We start from the raw sequence: 27,801 nt of genomic DNA, 5'->3' as shown, positions 1-27,801 counted from the left end.
AGGAAACAGGACATAGTTTACCACAAAACCTGCCACAAACTCGAAAAAGTTAACATAAAACAATATTAAAGTTACAGTGGCACAGACCAAGCTTTCTGCTAATCCCTGTCCCTGATCAATATCAGCATATCGTGTCTCTGTTTCTGGGTCCACTTCAAATAAGCCTTATCCTGAATTAGGCTGGCTGAAGCCCAAACTTAGGCTGATGTAGGTATTACCCTACTTTCGAAATCTAAACTTGAACTAATCCAGATACCAACACAACTCATCCCAGAAAAGACACGATACCTCCTAGACACTTCTATTTGAGTGCCCCTGTTGCACAAGCTCCTTAAGATCCTGTATTGGTCTCCTTCCCAGTCTGGGCTGCTGCTGCCAGCCAGCAATCATGTGTGAGAAGAGATAGAAGCCCAACATGTCTTGGATGTACCAGGCATTACCTCTGAACTCAGAAGGTCAGCTGTCTGCTGCAGACTTGGCGTCAGGGTCTTCCTGACAGCCTTCAGAAAACATGCTCTGCCTCACGGGCATAAATTGCTCATGATTTACTCAGTCCTGGCTGCACAACCACATTAATATGCAACTCGTGCACAACACATCATCTATGGCATGACTGGTTACAGGAACCAATTAAGGTAAAGTCAGGTAGGTTCTGTACCCCCATCCATTTTAATTGTTTATCTCAAATTTTCCTTTTATAAAAGCATCTGCCAGATGGATGGTTCTTTCTGCCTGGACACTTGGACACCCAATCCATCCATAGCTGGCATGGGAAAAGCTGTCAGACTCAAAGTGGCTCAGCCTTCACTCTGAGCTGACAGGAGTTTTCTCACATAAAAGCACATAAAAGGAAAAATTTATAGTGCTAAGAAATAAATCTCAACACCACCACAAAAACACCCCAAAACACACCACACTGGCTCCCTACAGCGAGGGGGAGAGACTAACACACAGGGAAATTTATAGAGGTACAGAAAGTAAAGTCTAGAGTGCTTTTTTTATAAACCCCCCTTGTCCCAGCCCCAGAACTTACCGGGGAGAGGAATAAGGATTGGGAGACTGCAGGTTCTGCTCGATCCGACGGTAGTTGTGGATTTGTGTGGGGACTGGGATGGGCACAGAGTGTCCGTACTTGCTGCTGGAAAACTGCCCTGGCCGGCTGTGGAAAGGAGACACACAGAGACAACCTCCTGTAAGGGCTGGGCCTTCAACAAGTAATTGGAGATTTTATCTTCATGAAGCCACTGCAGGAAGGGAGCGTCCCCTGGGCTGCTCTGGGGCTGTGGGTTTGCACCAGGAGGTGGTTCAGAGTCATATCAAAGGGAAGTGGCACCACACATCTCCTGAAAACAGGCACCTTTCCTCCAGCACCATTCCCACCCACAGCCTGATGTTAAAACCTACACCCAAGCGCACCACTCCCTCCAGGAAAACCAGAGCCCTGCTATTTCAGGCCATGGCTGGCCTAGTTTCCAACAGCTCAGATCCACAGCCAAGCAGGCAGCACTGGGCAGGGGCTAAACATGCGTGGCTCACAAAGGACACCGGCACAGACTTTGCTGACAAGAGCTACTTGTGATTGACTCATGCAGAGGCGCTGCTGCAGCCACGGCATCTCCGTGGGAGTCTCACACCACGAAGGGAATGTAGTGGTGTAGATCAGAGTGTTGGCAAGTTAACTACAGGGCAGAGAAGGCAACTCAGGGGAAAATTAATTTGAGGGGCAGGAGCTGGTATCTATATACCCATCAAGGACAAGATAGAACAGCACCACGTGCACAAAATGGGACAAGTCCATTCTGCAAATTTCAGGCTCCTTCCATCCAAGCAGGTTAAGTGGCTCATGTCTGATACCTGTTCCCCCAGGTTACTCTTGGCCTGTCCACCAGGCTACACACATACCCAAACCCCAGGCTGTACAAAACTTATGCAAATACCACATTTTACTAAGTAGCCACCTAAAGTCTTTTCCCAAAAGCCCCAGAATTCCAGGATTAATTGCCATGGCAATGCTATTTACAACTGCCAACATCAAGTGCAGGGATGTTGAACAATTACAGGAGGATCTTAGTGGTAATGAAGGCTTCTGCAATTTCCCTCATTGTCAGTCGAGGACACGCACCTGGTCTGCCCCTGACAAGCTGGAAGCATCACTCCTTGGGGTCTAGAACTTGGAATGGAAATATTTTACATGACATGAAAGGATATATTCAATTCAGCAAGAACACACACGTGTGCTCAGGGGAAGAAAGAAGAGTTTGTGACTTATTTGGCAGTTCAAAGCGTCCCATTACCAGAATTTCTGTTTTGAGGAAGGTCATATCATTCTGTGGTTTACAGTGACAGTGGAAACATGCTTAGATCAAAGCCTCTGGCATTGACTGGCCACTCTGGGATCCACTAGAAAATGATGAGGCCAGTTTGGTGAACACTGAGAAGTGGGCAGCATTTGTGGTCAACTTCCATGAATTTTCCCTCACTACTGCCCAGAAGCAAGGCCAAATCCTTTAATAGAGACTGATCTCCAGAATGCAAAGGAATCAGTTAAGGAATAAGCTGTTAAAAAGCTTAGCAGGCGATGGCCTAAGAAGCCTCATGCAATTAAACTCCACACTGCGGTACACGCTTGCCAATTAATCTGATCATGTCAGCAAGGCTCTGAGCTATATTATTCTCTGTTAAATTTGTAGGCTTTGAGGCTATGTTTTGTCATTTTCTGGGCTCTGTTCATGTAACAAATGTGTTCAACACACAGCCCAGGACTATATTTTCTTCTTAGAAAAGATTTTAGGGTCATCCATCTCCCAGTGTGAAATCCCCTTAAACCATCCTCCCCCTGACAGGTGCCACATTGACAGAACAGAAGATGAAAGCTGTCCTGCTTCCCCAGCAGGCAAGAACAAGATGGGAAGCAACACCAGCAGTTCCCTGCAAGCCAAGCACATACCCTAAAGCTTCAGGGCCCAGAGTCAAGGGGATCACCTTCCACAGATCATTAACACCATCAGAACACAAAAGTGTCTGGCCCCAATGGGCAGCTGGTGCTGTTACATGTGGGCAGCTGTCACCTACAACACTTCTAATGGCCAAAACTGAGTTTAGAGCAACTGGTTTAGTTGGAATGAAACCCATGACCATGCCTGTTTGCATATGTTCCTCCTACTCCTGCATCCCTCACTAGCAAACAAGGTACAGTATCAGCACTACTTTACAGAGACACAGCACAAGGAGCTTTTCAGCAAACCACAAACAACTAAACAGGCCCTCATCTGTCCTTTAACAGCAAGGGGAGATGACCAACACTCCCCCACACTTGCCCAGTAACTCAAGTCCATCCTAACTTCAGCCTTGGATGAAGTGTTCTGCTCTAATTCACTGCATGAATTAGAAACAAGGGTCTTCAGCTGGAGTTCTCCCCACCTCTGAGGGCTGGGCACTGGGGGGACAAGCAGCACATATGGTGCCAGTGGAGTACATTTACTGTCTGCTTGAGAACAAACCCTGCCCCTGCAGGGAACAGAGTTAATTCCAGCTCTCCTGTGTTCTCTCCCAGCCTCTCCTGAGAGCCAGAAGAGGGAGAACCAGGCTTAGTAGTTGGGACTGATCAGTGCCCAAGGCTGGGGAGTTTCTCCTGGGTGTTTCTGGTTACCTATTAATTAAGACAGGAGATGTGGATTTTGCCCAGCACACCAACAGCTGTAAAAGCCCCCTGGAAGTCAGTGGGACTTCAATTATTCAGTGTTGCACAGACACCAACAAACAGTTTTTCTTACCCGGATGGGCTTGGAGAACTGCTGTACGGGGGTGATGGAGATGGTGTCCTTCCCTGGCTTTCCAAGCCTGCTGAAGTCACCAGGGAACTCCTGAGGAAAACAGAAGGAACTCAGCTATCAGAGCCTGGGAACCAACCCTGCTTCCCTCCTACAAAGCACAGCAACAGAGCTGTGTCTGCCCAGCACCTCATCAGTGGGAGCTCTGGGGATTGTCATCCTGCTCCCACCACGTCAAACTGAAAGTGGTCAGAACCAGGCAGGTGACAGACATCCCTGAAAAAAAGGCTAACTCAGGAAATCTTCCCTCCCATCCACCAGAACACCACAGTCCCAAACACCCAGCAGGCTCCAATGGCTGGCCAATTTCAGGTGCCTTGGTGGTCTTACCCACTGTACATCAGGCTGTCCTGGATTGGTTTCCCTCCTGCAGCCTCAGCAGTTAAATCACCTGAGGGACAAGGAAGTGCAGAAACAGATTAATTCAAAATAATTTTCATAAAAATCTTTATATTATAGCTACTGAGATTTTGCGTAGAATTTCCTGCTCCTGCAAGCCCTGCTGAGTTGCTCCTGAAGTCAGTGTTTTGCAAACCACATGTGGGCTGAAGCTGAAGTTCATGGTGGATGCTGTGATCCTTACACCCTGAAGTTTTGGAAAATTTAGGCTGAAAGCAAGTCCTCTTGGAAGAGGGCCAAAACCTGACAATCATTTGAGGCAACAGGTCCATGTCCACTTGGTGCAAGTCCCTGGCTGCTGTGTAAAAGTGGTGCAAGATACTTCAGTGCTTTGGAACATCCCTGTCCTCCATGGCAAAAATCCAGGGCAGCCAAATGAGCTGGCAGCTGGATACACAACATCTGAACACTGGGAACATGAGCAGAGCCAGGCAAGTGTGCACTGGTCCCACCACTGATTCCAGGGAAAACACAAGCTCCTCCTTATCATAAGGGTTGCAGAGATTTTCCAGAGATTACTCTACCCCTCCAAATTCCTATTTTAATACAAGTGGTGGAACAGTGAAAGGAGGAATCACAGCATTTATCACCATCAAGTTCCAACTCAGCAAAGCACCACACACATGGGCAAGGCTGAACAATGTCCTTCTGCTGGTTATAAACTTGTGCATGGACATACTTGGGCATGTGGCTGAACTGAGGCCCTGGTTCTACGTTCATCTGTATTTTCAAGCAACTCCTATCAAAGTAGAAATACATAAAGGTCCTAAAATTAAATTTAGAGCATTTGAAGAAAAAAACAACTTATTTTAATTTTTCTCAGGGATTTTTTTCAAGTGTAAAATCCAGCTTGCTGGCTGAAATCCTGTCTTGGACTGTGATGTTGAGTGAAACTGAAGACAGGATAACAAGGTACAAGCTTCTGTGAGAAAGAGACTTTTCTCTGTGAGCCTATTTATCTTTCTTTCCAGTTGGATTTCCAGGTTCAATCTCTTATTGAGGTCTTCAAGTAATCTTTACTCTCAAATCCTCTCTTTAAAGGTAATTACAAAATATCCTATGAAACTAGCCAGTGAGCCTAATGTCTCTGCCAGCTTGAAAACAAAACCATTCCTACTATTCAGTCAAAACAGACAAGTTTAATCACTCTTCCAACTTTTTAATATCTATCCTTAACATCCACATCCCCCTCTGCTCAGAATATCGGCATTTTCAGAAACCACCTTACTTGAGAACTGCGCTGGGACCATGACAAAGTCATCTGTGTCACAGGAGGAATTCTTGCTGCTGCTTCCTGCAGAGTCCTTGGATCCATGCAGAAACCCAGGAGAATCCTGGGTAGGAGATGCCAGTGCCTTCTCCTGCAGCTGCTGCTGCATCTCTCCAAGGGACTGCTAATTCAAGGAGAAAACAAACACTGGCTTCAGCACAGCTACTTCATCATTCTGCTCCATCCTTTAAACTGAGCTGTACAAGGCTACAAACAACATTTTGCTGATAAACCAGGGCTGATGGTTTGCCAGAAGCAGCTGTTCAGTTAGCTGAAAAGGAAGAGCCTTTTATGTCCCTGTCAGAACAGCGCATCTTTTGTTACACAAAACATACTTCCAGTGTGTCTGATGCTCCACAGATAAGAAAAATTCACTTGAGGTTATTTGCATCCCTCTGCTGAGGTTTTCTGGATCAACCACACATTTTCTACCAACTCAGTATGGCTGGGAACACGAGAGGAGCTTTCAAAGATACTTTTGGTTGTTCTTTAGGTTTATGTTTTTTCTGTTTTGTTCTTAAACACAGAACCATCTGGTCTCTATTTGTGCTTTTGCAGCACTTGGTAACATGGAGATAAGTGTTCCTGACCTTCCAAGACCACCCTGTTCTGCTGTACTGCTTCTAAGGAGCTAAAGAAAGGCCCAAAAGAGATTAAACTTTCAGCAGATAAACAGCTCACAGCTGTCAGAGGCAGGACAGCCCCTAAAAAGTCCCATTTTCCTGCTTCCTTCAGCTAAATGATGAATAGCCCACAATCCCCTCACATTCCAGACAGATGGAGGAGGCTGGATGGTTTAAGAAAGCTTTAAGGCAGCTGAACTGCCCATGGAGCAGATCACAGTCTTTATCCTAATGCATTTTCAGGCTGAGAAAGACTTGAAGCAGCTTTCACTCGGGCCTCGTTAAGACCTTGCTCACCCTCCAGAGACTCTCCTGCTGCCCCTGTGGGGATTCCCTCTCTCTGCACACAGTACATACAGGTGGAAGGAATTTTCCAGCTGTCAAAGCTGTCTCTTTTCCACCCAAACTGTGAACTCTGCCCTGCAGATGTAGCATTTCTTCCCAGACTGAGCCAGCACACTTTCATCAGCAAAACCTCCAAAGGCAGAGCAGGAGAGGTGCAGTACACCCCTTATATGGGACCCTCTCCCAGTCTGGCAGTGATTCTGTACCATCCTTAAGCTTCCCAGACCCGGAAAGCTCAGGAGAGTGAGTTTGCTTTTCACACCATCTGCTCATTCCTGGAGTCTTATGGCCAGGAGGGCCTCAGCCAACCACCCTCCACTTCAGGCTGCAGGGAGGAAGCTCTCAGGGACACAGGTATGAAACATTCAGAGGAGAGCAGATCTGTCTTCTCTGCCCAGTTCACATCATGAGCACCTACACCAACTTTTGCTGGTGCCCCTCAGCCTTTCCCATACCAAACTGAGATACTTTGGCCCAGGGAAACTCAGAGAACAGAGAAAGAAAGCAGTCATGCCAGGAAGGAAAACGTCCCATCCTTCCCCCTTCCCTTACCAATCACACCACCAGCATTCCTGAGTACAAAGTCAAAGGCAGCTTTCACCAAGAGCCTTCAAAAACAACCTTTCAGTTCAGTGAGCTGGAGGAATGTCACTTCACTGGTCACTTAAATATTCTGCCCTCCAGAAAAGTTTTCACCATTTTGAGTAACCGGAGAGAAAAGCCATCAGTTCAGATCATCTTTCATGAGACCACTGGACTGTGGCAGGTCTGAGCAAACAGCTCTGCTGAATGTCCCTCTGTGGTGCCTGGACATGCTGGACAGAGGAGGTGGATATACTGCCAGGCTGCAGAGATGTTGCCTCAACACACAGAACGTGCAGCCAAGGAAGCAGAGCTATACCCTGAATTAGCAACCAGTTTGAGTTCCAAAGAGCTTTCCATCTCTGCCAAGACAAGCTAGTGTCGTTCATACCAAGTTCTTTCATAAAGGCTTTTCATCCAACAGGCAGTGGCACACTGAAATATGTCTTGGGGAGAGCCAAGACATATTTCCTTAAGGTAATCCAACCTTCAGGAAAAATCCAAACTCTAAACTGGAGAGAACACTGCACCAAGCCTAGCCAGAACTAGTGTTCAGTGACTTGCACCAGGAGAGTACAAAGCAGACCTCATTTCAAACACACAAGCAGTGAAACCATTAACATGAACAGTGCATCTTCTGAGCTTTACTTACAGGAGGTGATGTCAGGTGGGAAGTGGATGAGCTGCTAGAGGAACTACCAGAGCCAGAACTGGGATAAGAAGGCATTGGCACGGAAGCAGCTAAAACCAGAAAAAGAAAAAAACCAAAAGAAGTGGTTAAACCAAGATCAAGCAATAATAAAAAGTCTTCTTCATCTTTTCCCATCAGGTTTATCTCATGTACCATCGTGTGTTTCATGTATTTTATGTGGTCAGTTAAAGGAGAACTAAAGAAAATCAGCATTCTGTTCAGTTATGTGATCCACATGCATCCACTCCTCCATGCACACTCTCACAGGTCTGAAAACTCCTGACCAAGGTCAGATGCCCACTCAACAGCTGACCAACCCAGGTAGCAAGATGGGTTTTGCTATAAAGAGCCTCCAGAGCATCTTTGAAAATGCAGGGAAAGAGAAACAGAAAAGTGAACTGAGTTGCTCATGTCTGGGGCAGAAGCCAGGAGCTAGACCATACCCTGACAGATTCTTCTCCATGAGACCTCATGGCTTGGCACACATACATCAAATATTGGGAGGTGTGTGCCAAGTTAAACACATGCCTACTCAAAGTCTATGTGTTTGCTGTCCAAACAGCCACTCGGGCATCCCAGGCCACATGCTCCTAGCAAAAACTCAAAACACAATAAAAAACCCTCAACGGGGTTTCCTCAAGGAAATAGTGCATTGCTTCCTGTAGCTCAGCTTGGTCACTTTTACAAGTTAAACATGTATTGGTCATTTAGTATCTTTGTACAGAAATTATTTCCACAGCACAGGCCATCCCTGAGTCCCTTCCTTTTATGTTTTGTTGTTCAGTACAGGAACTGCCAACTTTATTCACTTCAATGTTGCACTGGCCTTTGTAACCCTCACAGAGGTCTAAATCTCCCATTGAAAGCCTTGGTTAACACTGACCTTCAGGCAGAAAAGATGATTAAGGCATCAGAGGAGAAAAGAATATTTAACTCAAATGACTTATGCAAGTGAGGTTCAGTAAATAACAGAAGAGCTCAGCTCAGCCAAGCAGGGAGACACTCAAAGGTAACTATGGCTGTTCAAAGGACTTTGAAGTAGTTAGTGGTTCAAATTCCCCAGTCCACCTGCACAAGACTGAACAGCACAGAAGAGCCAAAAATCCCCACTTCAAGGCATCCTGAAGTCAGATTTTACACTGGAACCATTTTGGTATTTGAATGACTTAAGATAAAGATCAGAGACAATGTTTAATTGAGGAGAGGAACACTTTGCTGCTCTTCCATTATGCTGGCAGAGAATTAGCACCTTCTATCAAATTTCTACTTTTACAGTACCTGTGCTAATGACTCCATACCTAATACAAGGGAGATTAATAACACCTAAAAGAAGAATGGTTCTGTCTGAAGTAAAACTACCTCTGTCATTAATCCCATTAGCTACTACAAAGTACTTACTCTATTCAACAGGCTAGAAAAATAAAAGTCCATCTCTCTGCAATTAACTGTTGAAACAATGTTCTAATGATAAAAGAATGGGAAAATATGCCCTTTAATAAAAGGCTTTAGGAAATCTTTCCATGCAGTCTATCAAAGAAGGTTAAAGGATGACTGGATCAGTCTTTTATCACAAAGAGAGCAATCACTGAGACACTGAATTGCTCAGTCTGAGAGAGATGTAACAAGACTCAACAACAGGACAGAGAGGCCAAAGCAGTGTAGATTTAAAATACATATTTTAATGTAACTGACCCCTTTAATAGTTTAAGCAGGGTCACAGTGATTTCCAGCCTTTGGCAACATTAACAAGTAGGAATCCACGGCAGTGTGGTGGAGGGGCTGGACACACTTTTTAGGTTCTGCATCTATTCTGCACTAGATTTAGTGTCCTTGATGGGCTGTGTTGTTGTAACACACTGCCCTGGCTCCTGTACAGCAGCAGGGATGGAGATATCCCGAGGATGGGTGTTCTGGGAGGTCAGTCAGGGGCTTGGCATGGAGAGCCACTCCACCCACAGCCAGCACAGCTGCTTCCCCCTCCCCATGCTCAGGGAACACACACAGAGGCCTGAGAACTTGCCTGTAAAATGAAGAGCTCTGTCGGGCCTCTATCAAGCTGCTTTTGATCTCTACAGTCCTCCCACAGAGCCTACAGAGCAATCCCTAGGACCTTCCCTATAGATTTAATACCAGAAAGGAGGAAAAAAAAGGTCTACCCCCCACTATTTATCCTGCCAGCTGCTACAGAACAATTGACCCGTGTACAGACAGCTCTTCCTGTTATGGAAGGGTGCTTTTAGAAAAAGATAAGTGAATTCTCTACTGTAGCCACACATGCCTGCTGCAAGACTTGCAACACACCATTCATTTTTCCTGGAATTAGTATTTTTGTTAGAGTCATTCCCAGTTCTCTCACAAGGTCCCCTCCAGTCTATTTTGGTTCTGTGATTATTGATTTAAACCTGGCTGGAATTGAGACACTTCTATTTTTGACTATTTGCTTCAGAAAGCTTTTCATTAATCAGGAGGGAAGACAAGCTGGCAGACTTTGCCATTATCATCTGAAACTCAAACTCAGCTGCATGAAGCACTCCTTTAGATACAACCTCTATTAATCACTGTTCTTATTTAAATCCCTTTGAACACCCCAAATTCACACTGTAATGCTGTGACCTCCAACTCAGAAGGTCCTGACACTCCAGACTTTGATGCATGTAGAACCATGAGGTTTGGCTCTGACAAACCCTTTCTGACCTCCACATCCCTGTTGGGGCATTTTTTGGTGTCAGCCATGTAGGCCAGCTTGAAAGAAAGACACCTGCTTCCATCTCCTCCACACACCCAGGCACTCCCAGTTCAAAATTAAAAAGGGTGCAAACACTTGGCTCATCATGTTTTCAGTTGAGTCTGAATGTGGGGAATGTTAACATGAATTGTAGGCCCCCACCCAAATCCAGAAATTGCTGGATTGTAATTGTAATGTAAATAAGTCTGTTTTCATAATTGTCCTCTCCAACTTGCTCCAGCAACAAAACAGTCATCCTGCACATTGTGTAACCAATGCCAACTGGTTTCAAAATGGGAGAACTGGGAGCCATAAAGGCAAGTCTGTGCTCCAGCTGTGTGGATCCTGATACTGGATCCTATACTTGTAAAAATAACTTCTGACATATCATCCTACCAGGGGCTCAGTTGTCCTAAAAATATCCAACCCTCAAGTTTTATAGAAAAGCTTTATTTGGAATCTGAGTTCTACATACACTGGAGAGATGCACTTTTCTGATTATCTGGATTCAATTAAAACCACTCATCAAAAAGTTCTTTAACTGCAATCTCTGACAAGGCAATAAAGTTTGAGTGCAAACTCTAAAAGGAATTATCCAAATAAACTGGTTTTTAGAGCTTAAAAGTCTGCAGCATCAAAATCTTTTATATGCATAAGTCATGAGGATTTTTTGATAGTTTTCACCTGGGTATTTTATGTACAGTAAGATTTAAAAGATGGCAAAAGTCAAGCTAAGCCTGACAGGTATTTCAGACACCGAACCACCTGTGCACTTCTGAACTATAACTGCTCACCTTTCATCCCCTCTTAACTCAGAGTCAAGGAGGCAGCAGCTTCTCATTCATTAAAGGCAGGAGCAGAAAAACCTCCAAAATATTCTGCACGGGTACCAATTACAATGTGTTTATTGAGAGAAGACTTGCACAAGCATCTAATTATGCCTTCTCATGTGTTATTACTGTAACACACAGCTCCATACCATATGCTGATCAGACCTGGCTACAGACAGACGACAGTCTGACTAGACACAGCATTTTAAAGACTTTATTAATAAATTTTTACACATCTAAAGTACATGCTTAGTCACAGGTACAAAACCCACAATATAAAATAAATCATAAATAAACAAAAAAAAAATAAAAATAAAGTACACCATCTTAGTTAACAAAGTCCAAATGTCCTGAACACAGTCTCCAGGGAGGGAGATGAGAGGAGGGATATGAAAACAACTATCCCTCAAAACAGCAGGGAAGAAGAGATGCTTGTCATAAATGTCTTATTGAAAGTTTTTTGAAAGAAATGTTGATTTTGCTGAAGCATCTCAATAAACATGCAAACGTATTCCAATGAGGGGGATCCCCTTGCCTTAGCAGCTTCAAAATTATCCACCTGGAGAATGATCTACATTTGAGGACTCACCAGTTTTCCAGAATTCCAAAGCTACATTATATTAAAAAAAACTCAGATGAGAATGACTTAGTGGTAGCTAATTATCAGCTCTCAAGGAGAGCAAGAACACACGTCACACTGTTCCTTCCCCAGCTCTCCACTGTAGGTGTGAGGGCTCTAATTCAGCCTGAGCATGACCACCGTGGTTCAGATGCAGCTCTTCTTCCCTTTGGTATTTCCTACACTTGTGATGCTGAGCCACATGTTGAGATGAAGCAGCACAGCAAGGTTTTGGACTCACCCTAGCTCTGCACACAGAGTCAGGGGAGCCACCCCCTGAGAACTGCAGCCTTGCCAAGACACATTTCAGCTACAGCCATGCAAGGGTCAAGCCCACTGCCATGCTAGACAGCATTCCATAAATCTCAGGTGAGGTTTTCTCATGGAGATCACCATAACCTGACCTTTGCTGACACACTTCTCTCTCCTATCAGAAATCAAAAAGGCCACAGGCAGCCTCTCTCCTCCAGGCTCTTCAGCACACTTCCCAGAGGCTCTAAACCATCGCTGGCAGTAGCAGAGACCTCACAGCAGACTACAAGAACTCTCTCCTCCACTAGCAGATTTCTGTGCACCACAACTTGAACATCTCCAGCAACAGGTTGATATTTCTCCCATGCCTTCAAAACCAGTAGCAGTCTCTCCTGCCTGGAGAGGACTCCAGGCTGTGGACATATGTCCGGAGGTGAGGATCAGCAGGGCGACAGAGAGGTCTGGAGTTTGCATAGGCCTTACCTGCCTGTAAAGGTGCTTTTTTTCTTGGTCCTTGACCCCACACCATTAACCTTGGTGCAGCTGGGGGCAAAGGCTGAGCTACAGTCTCCTGCTCATAATGGCACCTCTGGTTCCTGCACAGCAGGCGTGCACAAGCTGGAAACTGGGGCCAAGCCAGGAGAACCCTCTCCCGTTTTTCCGGGGTTTTCTGCTCCCCTGGCCAGTGAAGCAGCGGGACAGCCGGAGGTGGGAGATGAGTTGGTGGGCGTGCAAGAACATCCTGAGGGGGAGATCTTCTGCCCACAGGGGGATCAGGCTCCAAAGGGCTTTTCCCACACAGCTGCAGGACAGCAGGTGCCGGGAGCTGGGCTGGCTGAGGCGCTGCCCGGCATGGCCTGGCCCGTGTCCCAGGGCCGGCCTCACGTCCCACTGGCACAGGTGGGTTTAGGGCCCTGGCTGCTTTGAAAGCACCCCTGAACCAGAAGCGTCTTTTCTTGCCCGCAGGACGATCACCTGAGTGCACAGGTAAAACCTCATCAGGGACAACTCAGAAATCCTGCTCAGGTGGCAGGAAAGCAAGAGAATGTCAGGAGTGATGTGGGTATCAGACAAGGTGTGTCGACCCATGGCACACATCCAAGAGGGAAATTGGGTTTGTGCTGGACATGTTTCCTCCAAGACCTTGCACTGGGCACCCCAAATTAGTCACTGATGAAGATATTTGGTGCTATATTTACTCAAGAGATTAAACATCCAGGAGAATCCCTCCAGAGAAGACAACCATACTCAATTTCACTAACCCAAGTCTCCTGGCCAAAGAACTATGATGCCCCACGCATTAGAAGAAATTCTGAATTGTTTTTTGAAAACAAGCCTCTGAACCATAATACATGTGGCTGCAACTTTTCCAAAGTTTTGAATCAAAAGGAGGAAGAGAGAACTTGCAATGGCAATCTGTCTTTGTTTTGGCCAGCTCCCACAGACTACCAAATGTAACCCTTCTAAAACAAGATGAATCAAGAACTTCGATGTAAATGATGAAACAAGATTTGGTAACCACAAAATTTGGCTTTTGCACAGCCAACCTGGCAAGCAGGGCCAAGAGTGCCAGTTTCCACCATTTATTAGCCTGAATGGTCCTACAGGTGAGGATGAAAAGCAAGACCATGATGCATAATTCTGTGTACCTACAAGCACTCCACTGGCCAAGCACTTCACACAAAGTGGCTGAATCCATTTCAAAGCTACATTTGCTTCTACTTTAGGTTTCTAAATATCTCCCTAATCATCTCTTTGAAGATAGCTCAGTAAAATTAAATACATTTTGATGGCAAAATCTGGACATGACACAATAATAAACACTGAATCCCTGCCTAAATAACTAAGGAAACATAAAGCAGTATCTTTCTTTCCTTTTGAACTAACAGCAAAGGAAGTCAGGCCATGGTTCAAAAAAGAGTTGTAATCAAAAATGCAATACTTACATTTTTTCATAGAGGCACTTGCATCCAAGAACGGGTGATGGAAAAATTCATCTGAAAAAAATCAAGAACAATGACTCAGTGAAAGAAAATGACTGTAAGAAGTTTACCAAGCAGATAAAGCACAGGAAGTTACAGTGTTATACAGTGATTTTTCCATGCAACAATGGAAGCTGACTGACTGCATATAGAATTGGTCTATAGAATACAGGCTGGAGACTGGATGCAGAACCTGTTCATGAAAAAAGGGTGGGAAATTAGTCGGGTCCCTGGCTGCTCAGGATGGTGAGTCACCCTAAATGTTGGCAGCCAGGGGAGCTGTATTTATTACACTGCACAGCCAGTCACTCCATGGAACAGGAATGATGGACAAAAAGACTTCCACTGAGTGATCTTCCATGATGTACAGACTTACACCCATCGTGCACTGAGGGCAGAAATGCACTTTTAATGGGCCACCCCAGAACCACAGCCCAGAACTCCCTCCATTTCACATCAAACACAACTGCTGCTTCCTCCCCTCATTATGGGAATTCATTCTACACATACAGGCCAAGGAGAGCTTCTGTCCTGGCTTGCTGAACACTCTCTACATGTTTGCCTGTTCTCACAAGTAGCCACTTCTCCCAGATCCTTCATCTCTGATTCACTGCAGCTCTGTGCCAGAGCTCTCTCCTATGACCATCAGCAACTCAGTCTTTTGGGAGCGTCAGCCATGGATCAACACTGATTACTGAGCTTCAGCTTCTTTCCCAGAACGGATTTCCTGTTGCAACACCCAAGGTTTACAAACAACTTCTGTAAACAGCTCCTCTTTGGTGACTGAGCTTTCCAGAAAGTAGTCACAGGGATTTTTGTTTGTCTGCTTTTTAACCTTCAGCAATCCCTGTCTCCCCAGGCTCTCCTCGCCACTGCCATGCCAGGGTCCTGCAGCCAGAGCACGGTAGCCTGGAGAGTAGCCCAGGACAAGGACTGGAAATCTTCAGCAGGGAAAGCTGGCATCTCACAGATCAGATCTGCTATGGATGGTGAACATCCCCATCCTGTGGGAGCTGCTCAGCTGCTGGGGTTTCCTGCTTCTTTGTCAGCCTGCTGCACTAGAGGAGGGTACCATCCCTCAGCCAAGCTGACTCAACTGAGGGGGTGGAAATGATGATTTCTTTCACTTTTCCCCCTCCCTGCTCCAAACTGCTCATTAGCTGTGCTTGCGAAGCAAAATTCAAACAACCCAGCTTGTAATCATCAGCAGGAAACTTGCAACTTGAAACCCTCCTGGTTTTCTTCTAGATAATCTTGAGATTGCAGAGAGCATCAGTTCCTGGCAGAACAGCAGCTGGGACACACAAGTAAATGAAGTTTCAAGCTGATAAATTGCTGTTGTGTGACTCAGCTGAGCTCTGTGGGGGTCACTGTGACATCTCGAGGGTCTCAGGGAACAAGGAGCAGCAGGAATCCCTCTCCTCTGGGGACATGCCAATTTATTGATAAATACATGATTAAGGACAGGAAAAGTCTCACTACTGTAAGATGTGCTGTAATTGTTGTCCAGAGTGATATCAAAATCTTCTATCTCAAATTTCCAAGTGTTAGACGTGGACTCATGCACTCTGCTCCCAAGAGGTACAAAACTAGCTTATATGGGCTAAAAAGGTTTGCCAGACAATTTCTGACAGCAGGGAATCAAGAACCTCAGAGATACCTTCTTTTGAAATGCACAGCAGCATGAGAGAAGAGGTAGAGATCCACAGCCCAGATAAAAGATCTGCAGGGAATAACCCTGCCGAGTGATTCAATCCAAGCCAGGCTGTCAGGAGCTTCAACAACTCACTTTTCAAAAGGCTCATTCTCTCACTTTTACACTCCAGTAACCAGTCATTCATCACTGGATAACTATGATCAACCTCAGGTAGTCCACAGTTGCTTACGCAGCTGACCATCCCCAGAAAAGCTTTCCTGGTATCTCTAATCCAAAAGAATAACAGAGGGTGCAAAACAATTCCTCTTCATCACCTAGCATGTGCTGCCCAGCAGGAAACAACCCACCTGAGCAGACAAGCAAAAAAAACCAGAAACCAACAGAAAACCAACCCTCAAACCCCAGAAATATCAAGCTATTTTACCCCAAGTCTGACTAAAAAGCAGCATCCTGAACACACACAGGATGTGTTTGCCTTTAGATGACCTGGTCTTTTCAGTGATTCAAGGAAAGGCTCCACCTCTGTCTGCTTTCCTCTGAGGCTCTTCAGACCTTTGAGCTCAGCTACAACACATCTGTGAGATGCTGCCAAGTCAGAACCACTGTGCTCACAATGATTCATCTCAGTTTTGAAAGAATTAAGACAAAAGAGGAAATCCTCATGTCAGCCAAGTCAGGAGACTGAGACAAAGGCTTGGCCACTGCCAGATTGAGCCCTGAGAAGGACCAAGGCTTCCTTCCACAGAAATGGGAAAGGAGGGAAGGGTCTGCAAGCAGCTACATCTCCTGGCTCAGATTATCACAGCAAACCCTGAGAAACAGAGGGTAGTGACTGGGTTGTTCAGTAAATGAGCACAGCTTGCAGCTCTGGGAAGGAACTGTGACAGAAAAGCACAGAATCACAAGACACATTTTACCTAGCATTACACTTAACCACTGCTCAGAGAGATTATAAAAGCAGAAACCAGGAGAGAGAATGCAAGTAACAAACATATGCTGAAGGTGTGCCAAGTCTCCTTGGTTTACAGAATTGTACTGAAATCAGCACTGACCTTTCCAGCACATAAACTAAACCCCCCAAGATTATGCAAGCCTTCAGGCACAGGTGAAATCCAGGTGTCTGGATGATTCTCCTAGCATCAGCCAAAAGTAGAAAGGCTTGTGCAGTGCCAAAAGACACAGAGACAGGCAGCAGAACTCAAATTGGGAGGAGGCCTTACCAAAGTCCATGCGGTCCTTGTGATTACGCTGCAAAAGGCCCAGCAGGAGCTGCCTCAGGTGGCTTGATGTCTCCCTGGGGATGCTAGGATTGAAAACAAAAGCAAAATAAGAGAGACTTGTGGTCTACTTACACTGCTTTTACATATTCAGAAGGCAACTGGCAAATGCAAACTCACTCTATGCCTGCTGGGCCAGGAACACCAGGAGCTCACTGGAGGGATGCTGATCAGAAAAAGTCTCTATTTTGTCTCTCTGGCTTTCACTCCCCACTGCCATTGTTCAGGCTACAGCTAATTTTGTTTTAGTGGCCTTTCCCATGAGCACCTGCAGATCCTTCCCTTCACAGTGTCATCCCTCTGGTGGCTCATTCCACTTGCAGTATTTCACACATAATAAATAAAATCACTCCTACTTGCTCTAATGGGAATAAGATCACTAGAACAAAGCAGTTTCCAAGGGGAAGCTTCCAATTAAGACACTGGTGCTGAAATGTATCACCAATTACTACCATTTTATTAAGGCATTTATTTTTCAGTGCAGCTTATGTAAGACTAGCAAGTAACCTTTGTCTATTTGCTTCCTTGATATACGGCATGTATTAATCAAAGGCCACTAAGATGAGAGCAACTGCCACCTCAGCAAGCCAAAATTCCTGCAGTTATTACCTCACTTTTCAGCATAGTTAGGAAGAAAATATTCTTTTCAACAGCCTTTGAAACACAGAAGAGCTGGTAAAGCACTGTGCTCTCCCTCACCCCTCAAGCAGATGGGGGAGAGGCCAGGGCAGCTCTTCATAACCCCTGCAGATTGAAAAATGCAGGGAATAAATGAATGGATTAAGGAACAGAAAGCAGAGTTCAGCTCTTGCATAAGTGGATTCAGCTCTGCTGACTTCCCTCCATCCCCAGAAGCACTGCTGGGAGCTTTGGGCTGGGGCAGAGCTCTCCTAAAGAAGCGTGGGTGGATACAGCTCCTCTCGGTATTAACTCTGTTTATCATGGCTGTTCCCAGCATGGCCCCCATGCTCTGCCAGGCTTTCCCCTCTCCCCATGCTGGGTCAGCTGAGGTGATGACATGTGTGCCCAGCACAATGATTTTAGCTCTCAGTGGCTCTGCACGTGGCTCTGGCATCAGTCACTGCCCTGAGGCCAAGCCTGACCAATGCTGGGAGAAAAAACCCTTCCTATACCATCTCCACCAACATACCCTACCAGACAGGCAAAAACAGAGGCTGGCCCAAAAATAGTGGGGGGGGAAAAAGTGTGGTAGCTAGCACTACCTGTTCAGAGAAACAGGAGATGGGAGGCAATATATGTGTTTACACGTGTCAGTACCAGCCAGTTATTTTTCTGTGAAGCCCTAGGCCTTGCTGGAATTTGAACCCAGCAGTTCCAAGAACAGAGAATGATGGCAAGCATCCCTCATCCTTGTTTGTACTGGAGGAGCTGCTTTTCCATCCCTGATGCTAGAATGGTTTTGTGCACCTTCTTGGGCTGACACAGGAGGAGGCCACCTCCAGGACTCTGGAAGGGATGCAGTTAGACTGAGACTCAGGCAGAGCCTCCCATCAAAAGAGGTGTGTCCCTTGGAAGCACACTGTGTAATAGAATAACTCAAAGATACCACAGCAAACAGCCTCCTGAAAAATGTATTAGTGCTCAAATCCTGCAGCCCTGCAGTGTTATCACCATAATTTATTTATCTGTGACACATAAAGCTCTCATTCAAAATGAGTCCATTTCCCAGCTATGACTTTAGCTTTGGCATGGTTTTAAAGCCAAGAAACGGGTACGTCAACTCATGGACTTCAGATGGCACAACACAGACAAAGAGGGTGCAGATTAGCAGCCTGTTTGTCTCCTCTTACCTCCCATGACTGAAGCATCAAGCTTTGTTACTCTTCAGTATTATTCTCTAGGGCCATCTTTTTAAACATAAGCAACAAATCTGCCTCCTTGCCCCCATGACCTGGGATGTACTTTGCCATGCAAACCAGCACAATAAATGTTAATGATTTAGATCAGCACTATTAAAATTGTGAGGCCTTCAGGCTTCTCCTGCCATGGGCTCCCCAGAGTGCTCAGAACAGCATCTCCTCACCTACCAGCAGCAGCAGTGCAGCCAAGGACTGCTTCCCCACTCCATTCCCACGCCAAAACACTTTCCCTGGCCATGGCAAGGAAATGTGTGCCAGCCTGCATAGCCCCAGGGAAAATGAAACCAAATTGTGGCACTGCTGCAGTCTGAAAAGGAGGTCTCTGGAGCAGTTTTGTGTTTCATCCTGTGCTGGCAGGGCACTCAAGCAGTTTATTCATGTTTATTCAGAAATAGCATAGATTGCAGCCCGTGTTAAAGAGACAAACTGACTTTGGAAAGAGGGAATTGCCATTTACACAAAGGCCAGTTCAGATATGACTTCCACAGTGAGAAAAACAACCAGTTTGGATCTGAATTTTGGAAGAATTCAGTAGTTCAAAAGTGCAGGTAAGTGAAAAAGGCAAATGCAGACTGTGTGAAGGACTCAAAGCAGGACTAATCCCTACAAGAACAGACATGCTCTCCTCTTACAGCTGAGTTTCATTTCTCCCCTTGCCAGCACCATGAGCCAAAGAACAGCAGGGCAGGAGGATCAACACAAGAAAACTTACTCATTTTATGGATTAATTTCTCATTTAGTAAGAGGGGCTGTCTCAAAGGTGAGCAGTCATGTTTCGGGGTGCATAGGAAAAACAGAAGCTCTACTTTCTGCTCACACAGACTGGGCTCCAACTATGCAGTCACATTTTTCCTTTAAATTGTTTCTTTTCAGGTGTTTTACTTCATCACACCCTCTGGTTCAATCCAGGTGCCCCAGAGGTAATCCTGGTAGAAATCCATGCCTTCTCCCCAAATCAAAAAAGGAAGTACTTAAAGGGAAATTAACTGCATATCACAAGTCATTGATAAGAGCTCCAGCTTCTTGACAGTTCCTTCCAGTTATCTCTTGGAACTGTCTGAACTGATAAGGGAAAAGAAAAATCCATAAACAGCAACCCAATGAACTTCCCTGCATATATGGCTGCATTAGGAGCTCTGCCAACTGGCAGCTAACTTTCTGGTCATAAGAGGCCATCCAGATTTTAGATATATAATCTGGAACTTCAGTCCTGTCTCTGTACCAGGCTGAGGTTTTCTGAGCCAGCATGAGCTTCTGCTTTCAGAGCTCAGAAATCAAAAGGAAAGACCACAGCAACAAAACTAAAATACCCTGACAAATCACAGCACTGAGCAGAGAGGTAACATACACCCTGTTGGGATGAGAGCAGTTCTCTTCCCCCTGGAAACTGCAGCAGTGTCCATTTCCAGGGAGGTTATAATATTTCCCCCAATACAGCAGGATGGACAGAAGCAGTTGCTGCCCTGACACGTGAGAAATGGGAATGTGATCTGCAGTCAGGTATGGCAGGTTACAGGAGAGGCTGCAGTTTGGCTGCTCGCATGATCCCAGAATTGCCTTGAGCTCTCCCTGAGGCTCTCGGCCTCGGGGGAGCCACGTGTGGAACAGGACCTCTAGCTGGCCCTTGGAATCACTAACAGTCCTGAATTTTTGCAATGTAGGAGAACAGTGTCTGCAGAGACACAGAACATCCCAACCCTGGCTATCTGCTGCCGTCAGACTTTCTCTGGGCCACGTCACTGCTGGGTTAAGGAATGGGGAAAGGCAGGAGGCCAGATATTTTAGTCACCTCCCCAAGTGACAAGCCAGTAGCATGCAAGGACAGGTGTAAACACAGAGTAAACAAGTGCCTACAAACATTGACACTGGAAAAATGCTTACTTGGGCATCAGCATCTTGTTTTTCTCATAGAAGAGGCGGAGATCCTGTGGGCTGCTGGCCTGTAGGGGAGAAAGAAACCAGTACATGAAGCAGTTGACCACGAAGGAAAGGGGTTAGCATTTCTATTTCACTGCAGCTCTGAAGAGCAGAGGCACTTTTTACTTGATGGACCAGCACAATTAGACCTTGCAGGTTGCTTTAGAGTGAAAAGCCAGGCCTGTTCTGCAGGGAAAATACAGCATTTCAACCTGCTGTCATTTTGTCCCTGACCTGGTTCTGTCCTGCTCTGCCCTTCCATGGGCTGAGCTTCACTGCAGTGGGCTCTGATGCTCAGGTTTGAGCTGGCCTAATAGCCTCACCCAGGAGACTAAATAATTGTAGACGTGATGAGTCCCAAATGATGAATGGCAGATCCTGCTGAGAACACGGATTAATGCTGCAGGGCATTTAGAAAAGGGGCAGGGAGCCTGTTGATGGGCAAGGGATCTGTGAAGAGGCTAGGAACATGAAGCAACTGAATTAGGATTTTCTGCTTTAGTTCCAGGAAGCCAGAAGGTCTCAAGCCATAGCTCCTATTTTATTTGTGCAGTAATATACACAACTGCAGGGGATGTTGATGACCAGATTCCAAATTCTGAGAGATGGGATTAACAAAAAAGGTGGGGGCTAGGCACAAGAGGTTTACAGCTGAGGTTAAAAATAAAATCACCAGTAGACAAGCGTAGACACATAAAAATCCCCTAATATAAATTCTCCATTTGTTTTCATGCAATGAATAATACAGGCCAGTAAATTAACCCTAGTGTCTCAAGCTTTCCTGCTCAGGCAAAGTTGCTTTATTAAAGGCAGAGCAGGCTGCTGGCATAACACAACATGAAGGCACACAAACAGGGCAGGAAGATCACAGAGATTCATCTGCAATCAATTATTATTTCAGCAGAGTGTGTAGGAAAGTGTGAATGAGGAGGCAACAGGCAGCTTCTCCTGATGTTCAGGGCAGGCTCAAAAACCCCTCGAGCTTTCCACCTACTTCTGTTTCTAAATTAGAAGCATTTAAGGTCAATTAAGATGCTTAAAATGGCAAATCAGACAGGCCAATCTGCAGATGGCCATCAAAACACCACTAACATGGTATGGCTGGAAAAGCAGCCACAGAAGATATTGTTTCAACATCACCTACTCCCTCTGGCTGAAGATGAAAATTAAGGATAACTGAGAGCTCAGTAAAAAAACCCCAAGAGAAACCAAAGGCAGTCTCAAAAACTGATAGTATCAACACACTCATGTACTACTCATCAGGGCAGTGTTTTTTACACAGACTTACCAACAGGAGCTACACCAAAAATACATCAAAATTAAAGCAGATGTAAACTTTGTTACACAGATGCAAAACTGCATCATAACTTCCAACTGCTGCCACTCAATTTGATTCAGGAAAACTCCATTTTACACCTTCCCCTTGCAGATCTTGGAATGTAATTAGATTAATATTTGGCAAATTTAGGAAGACAAGCATACACACTGCACCAAATGGCCTGGCCACATTGCCCAGAGCGATGACAAATATTCCTGACACACACATCGTACAAGGAGGGGCAGAACTCCAGCACAGGGAGGGAAGGGCTCATTCACTTCAGATACAAGCCTTGGCTGTTTGCTCTGGTCATTTCCTGTTGCAACAGCTCAATTGTTTCACAAATACAATGAAGCTCTGATCTACTTCAAACACTGTTTTGTCAGAAATTTTCCTGCCAAGAGAGAGAGTATATTCAAAGCAGCGCATACATGAAGACCAGTTCATTAAAGAAGGTTTCAAAGTGCTGGCTTGGACAGAAACAAAATTCTCAACGAAGTTTTCCTCATCTTTGTACAAATTCAAGAGATGTGCCTGTAGGGATGCTGTTCCTCTACATTCTGCTGTCCCAGTACAATCCCCACTTGCTCTGCAGGGACCACACCAGGCTGCCAGGCTCCTTCTCACTTGGGCTGCCCCCCAGCCTGCCATTCAAGGTTGGTCCCCAGTGCAGATACCAGAGGAAGGGAGTCATTCTAGTGAGTGCCCAGCACAGACAGCCATGGATCACCATTAATTTGACAACACCAACTGCATCCTCAGTTAACTTCATTATTAATTGGCTGAGTCAGAGCTCTGCTCCCAGTAACCTGTCCACTGCTCTCTTGCTATCATACAATTCAGAAAGAACTAGGACCCTCAGCCACTTTGCTCACCACTCCTTTCAATAAGCAGTGCTTCTATAAGGATCATGGGGGAAAAAAAAAACCCAGAAATGTTTGTAATGCAGTAAAAATGTCACATAAATTCCCTCATCTAGGAAGCTAAGAACTTAACTTGAAATCTGCCTTCTAGGCAGATACACCCTGCCCAAGAAAAACACCAGCAAAAGCACACTTTAGGCACGTAACAACCTGACCATTCAAGGTACACAGAGCCAACTTCTACCTGTGGGACAGCACCCATCTATCAGAGGCAGGGATGCAGAACAGCTCAGCTTTGCCTAAGGCCAGGAGGGCACACCAGCAGCTCAGTTCACACCCTCAGTCCCCTCCTCATGTCACTACAGAGCAGCTGCATTTTGGTTTTGTCTACCCTTTCTATATATAGAGGCAATGGGACAAATTCAATCCTGCCACTGTTACTTTGTCCTGAGCAGCAGTGGAAATATGTTGAGCCAACAAAAGGCATTCAGCAGAACCCTGCCAAATCCCCTTCAGTGCTGGCTGCCTGGAAGTGAACTGCATGTGAAAAGCAGGCAGGGTGGTGCTTTCAAAAGCACTCAGCAGTGGATTTATCATGCTTGGGACATGGCTGGATGCAAAAGCCCAACACTCAGACAGAAGAAGGTCAGAGACATTCACACCTTCCCTGAAGAGCCCTGTCTATTCAACACTCCCTAGCAGGTGTATGGTATCTGCCTCGCTCTTTGAATCCTTTCCTTGGGCATTTAGAGGTGAAGAAAGGGGATTTGGATATGTTAGAAAGAAAAAAATAAATAAGTAATGCTGTTTCTAGCTCAGTAGCTCTAGAAAAAAAGCTTGAAAACCTGCTGAAAATACTTTCTGATGTTTTAAAGACTCCCACAACGAAGTGGCTGGCATTCAGAGGACTTGAAAGCCCTCTGCAAACAAGGAAACAAAAAACCCACCTCCTGAACCTTTTCCTTTAGCAGTCCCCAGATTTCTCTATACTGCCAACAGAGCATGGTAAGACCCACAAACACTGGTCCAAAAGCCAAAAGTGGTTCATTGACTACAGCAAGTCAATCACTGCACTCATTCTCAGCAGAATGACCCACCAGTTCCAGGAATTCCTGTCCCCATGGACACAGGGCACTCCAGAGGAACAGAGCTGGGAACAGAAGAGCAAGCTGCCTATCAAATAAACCAGGGGTTCAAATTCTTGGCATAAAATCCACTCTTTCCTGGTGTTCCTCAAAGCATTTCACAACATAGCAGTTGCTGTAAGTGATACATAATCCTAGTACTTATGCAGACAGAATTAACTCAGAATTAAAGCAGTAAACTTGGTACACCAGACTTAGAAATTAACTTTTCACCTTACAGCTAGCTGGGATCAGAACATAAACAGGCAGGTGAACTCTTTCAGAGCTGACAGACCAGCTAGAAAAACTTGCATTAATTCCCTTGTCAGTTCCCTGCTCTTTGGTTCACTCTCCCCCAGACACAGGGCACCATGTCTGTAGAAAGCTCAAGATCCATGCAAAGGCTCAGACAGCAGACAGCCAGGTTTCGTGGTGTTTAGCAGGATCTGATATCCCAGTGCCAGAGCCAGCTCTGACACAACCTGCCAGTGCTCAGTGGGGTGTCTGCTTACCAAGAGCTGCCCAGATTTAAAAGGGGTCATACAACAGAAGCCACCAGAAATATCAGTGTGATTCCTCCCACACAGGGGGAAAAAAAAGGAGATTGAGGTCATTTAACTAATCATATTTAAAACACCATCTGACAAGGACTAGATTGGTTTTGGACTGTTTTAGACCTTGTGTAAATCTTTCTTCTCTTGCCTCCAGCTTTGCTTCTGGTTGTCACTTGTTTACACAGCCAGCACGATCTCACGGTAGGCACAGGGTCCCAATCTTTTCAACTCAGGTAAGGACAAGAGCAAACCACTGCATTCCCAAGGCACTACCCAGTTCTGGTCAGCAGGAGCAGGAAACTCACTGTTCAAGTCCTGTCCTCAGTGACAGAAATGCTGAGATGTGAGTGCAGACCACTTATTAGGCAAGGCAAATTAACAATTCCACATTAATACAGTGCTCAGCAAATCTGTTTATAGGGATTATGAATCCCATTAATCTCATCCCTGTGGCAGTCTCACTGTTTTGTTTATGGGCATGTTTAATACAAAAAGCTCCTTAAGAAAGCTTCACCAGCCATCCTACCAACTGTTCACATCTGAGCATCAGCAGCTTCTCTCTTGTCTGTGTGCAGTGAGGCAGTGAAGGGACAGGAATGGTTCTGGGAAATTGCCTTGGGTGACCCAGCTACAGTTAATTGTAACTCTGAGACAGCCAGAAATCACAATCACACACATACATCTCTGTGTTGATTTACAAGCACTTTCAGGACTGACAGCTGCCTCAGCCTTTCTACACATTTGATCTTTTTTCCATCTAACCCATTTCCTCAAAGCCCTATTTTATTTTTAGGCAGCTCATTCCTCCTCACCACAGATAACACTGGAGTCCTTTTTGTTTGCATCCTCCTGAAGAATCCTGAAGGATCCTCCTTGGCTCATGCAGTGACACCCAAACACAGCATGTTTCACACCACTGAGCTCCAGATTCCCATGGGAATCTCAGCTAGACAGAGATGAGGAGCTATCTTTGCCAGCCTGGGAGGGAAGGCACAGTGAGGATTTAGCCTGAAGAGGCTCACTCAGAAATCCAGTTCCTGGCTTCCCTGTACAACTGGGTCTGCTGGTGGCACTGTGTGCAATCTGCCTGTTTTCTTTCCACCCATTGGTAGACATCCCACCCAAAAGCACTCCTTCCTATTCATGGTGTCCCAATCACCTCTGTCCACTAGCCCTCTTTTCTCCTAAAAGCTCTGTAAACAACAGCTTCTTGCCTGCTCAGTGACCATCAGCAAATTCATACAACACAGTCATGCCAACAAAGACAGAAAGCCAGTTAACCTTTAACCAGCTTCCCCTAGACAAGCTTCTTTCACCTGGATCTCAAGCTGGAAGGCAATTTGTGACATGCATGGCCAAAACAAATAGATGGGGCATAAAGAACCATCTGGGCTGAGCTCCTCTCTCTCCCTTCTCAAACACATCCACAGCTGCTACTGCAGTCACAAACAGGGCCTGGCATTTTGCTTCAAAATACAACCTCCAAAAGAGGAAAGGGTGTGGGGAAAACTGAAATAGAGAAACCAATAACCCCCATTCCCAGCCCAAGAGATGTTGGGAGAGAGTTATCTAATGAGGCAGCACAAAGCAAGGTCAGGAACTGCTGGGCAGGGACTGAAGTGTCCCTTCACTGTCCACTCCAAGGCAGGGTATTGCCACACTTCAATCTGAGACAGAGTCCCTATGATAAAGTCACCACATTAAACAGTAATTAAATCATTTGAATGAGTAGGTACCAAGGTGCCTTTAGAGACTAAAAGGCACCAAGACAAGGGAGAATCCATGCCAGAATCTCCTATGCATACCATAGTCAGAGCTTGCTTTCTCCTCCCCATTTTCCTCCTAACACACAAATTTTATTTTTTTTTTCATCCTCACAGTCATTTTTTCCTCTCAAACAAAGATACTAACACTGATGACAAGTGGATGCAGACGGTAAACAGAGGCCATTCAGAAGTTTCAGTGCATTTTGTAGGGGTTTATAAAAAAAGTAACAAGCAAAGGAAATGAAGTCTTGCTCTAAATACAGAGGAAGCTGGTGGACAGAATATAAAGCATTGGAGTGGAAGATTCTTATAGCAGCAGGGAAAAAATTACCCCGAAGGAAAAAAGTGTTCTTGGCTCTAGACAAAACCAAAACATACCATTAGTTTACTCCTGTATTTTCCCACTCTTTCCTGCAACAGATTCAGAACTCACTTTATCCTCCCTGATGATGTAACTGTATAAACATTCCAGGTCTTGTGTGAAATCCTAAAGAGCTGTGGAACTAAAGCTCATAAAGTCCTTCACTTCATAAAATTTGCCTTATTACATGAGCATAATGACTCATGACTGACTTTCTTTTGTGCTTTTTTTGTTTCCTTTTTATTAATTTTTTGGGGTTTGTTGGGGATTTTTTCCATTTTATTTTTTTAGGGTATCAGGATAAAGGGATATCAGGACATAAGAGAGGACCAGAAAGAAAGGGGGGGAAAAATCTGACAAATACAGTACTTTAGAACAGTAATATCAAGGGAGAGTCTGCTGATCTCATTCAGAGATGGAATAAGTAGCACACAGTGTAGCTAACAAAAAAAAATACACTGAGTCTAGATGAATTCCAGCTATGGATGAGGAAAAATGTGTGAAGTAATCCTGAAGCAACAGGAGTAAGGTTGTGGTGAATTCTTAAAGTCAGAGAATGCTGTTCATAAAGGATATGCTGTATCTCATCCAGAAGTTATGGCATTAAGTACAGGGTGGAGCTTTACAGGACTGTGTTATATTTGGAGGGCTTTGGATCTGATGAACATAAACATTTCAGGCTGGAAGAGATTGCTGTGAGATGACAGATAAGATCCTTTTGATATTATCCTGCTTAACTGTTCTGAAAACCAAGTTGATTTAGCTGCAATACACTACTTACCACCAAATCATCCTGAACATTAACTTGCAATTACAATCTTTCTTATAGTCCTCCGATATCCAACAGAATTATAATTATAAATTATACATTGACTACAGTTGTAAGTAGAAACTGATTTTCTAAGTGTAGGCCTTAAAAAACTCCACTGCTTTAAC

At 45.2% G+C, this 27,801-nt stretch overlaps 1 protein-coding gene across 4 annotated transcripts in view; it reads right to left on the bottom strand.

The window, feature by feature from the left end:
- Positions 1-27,801, bottom strand: part of ULK1 (unc-51 like autophagy activating kinase 1) — a 76,118-nt gene that overhangs the window by 19,301 nt on the left and 29,016 nt on the right. For 3 of the 4 annotated variants that reach the window (XM_015644065.3, XM_033518079.1, XM_015644067.3), the window contains exons 10-17: positions 20,844-20,902; positions 17,026-17,108; positions 14,113-14,163; positions 7,702-7,790; positions 5,458-5,623; positions 4,161-4,221; positions 3,774-3,863; positions 1,034-1,159 (exon numbers count right to left, since the gene is read on the bottom strand). In XM_015644065.3, the coding sequence (XP_015499551.1) occupies positions 1,034-1,159; positions 3,774-3,863; positions 4,161-4,221; positions 5,458-5,623; positions 7,702-7,790; positions 14,113-14,163; positions 17,026-17,108; positions 20,844-20,902 (725 nt within the window). The remainder of the gene's footprint in view (positions 1-1,033; positions 1,160-3,773; positions 3,864-4,160; positions 4,222-5,457; positions 5,624-7,701; positions 7,791-14,112; positions 14,164-17,025; positions 17,109-20,843; positions 20,903-27,801) is intronic. The other variant, XM_033518080.1, reaches the window with a different exon arrangement.

This window comes from Parus major, chromosome 15 (assembly GCF_001522545.3).
Source record: "Parus major isolate Abel chromosome 15, Parus_major1.1, whole genome shotgun sequence".
Classification (NCBI taxonomy): domain Eukaryota; kingdom Metazoa; phylum Chordata; class Aves; order Passeriformes; family Paridae; genus Parus; species Parus major.
The sequence above is the reverse complement of the archived record's forward strand: the minus strand, read 5'-3'. Positions and strand labels throughout refer to the sequence as shown.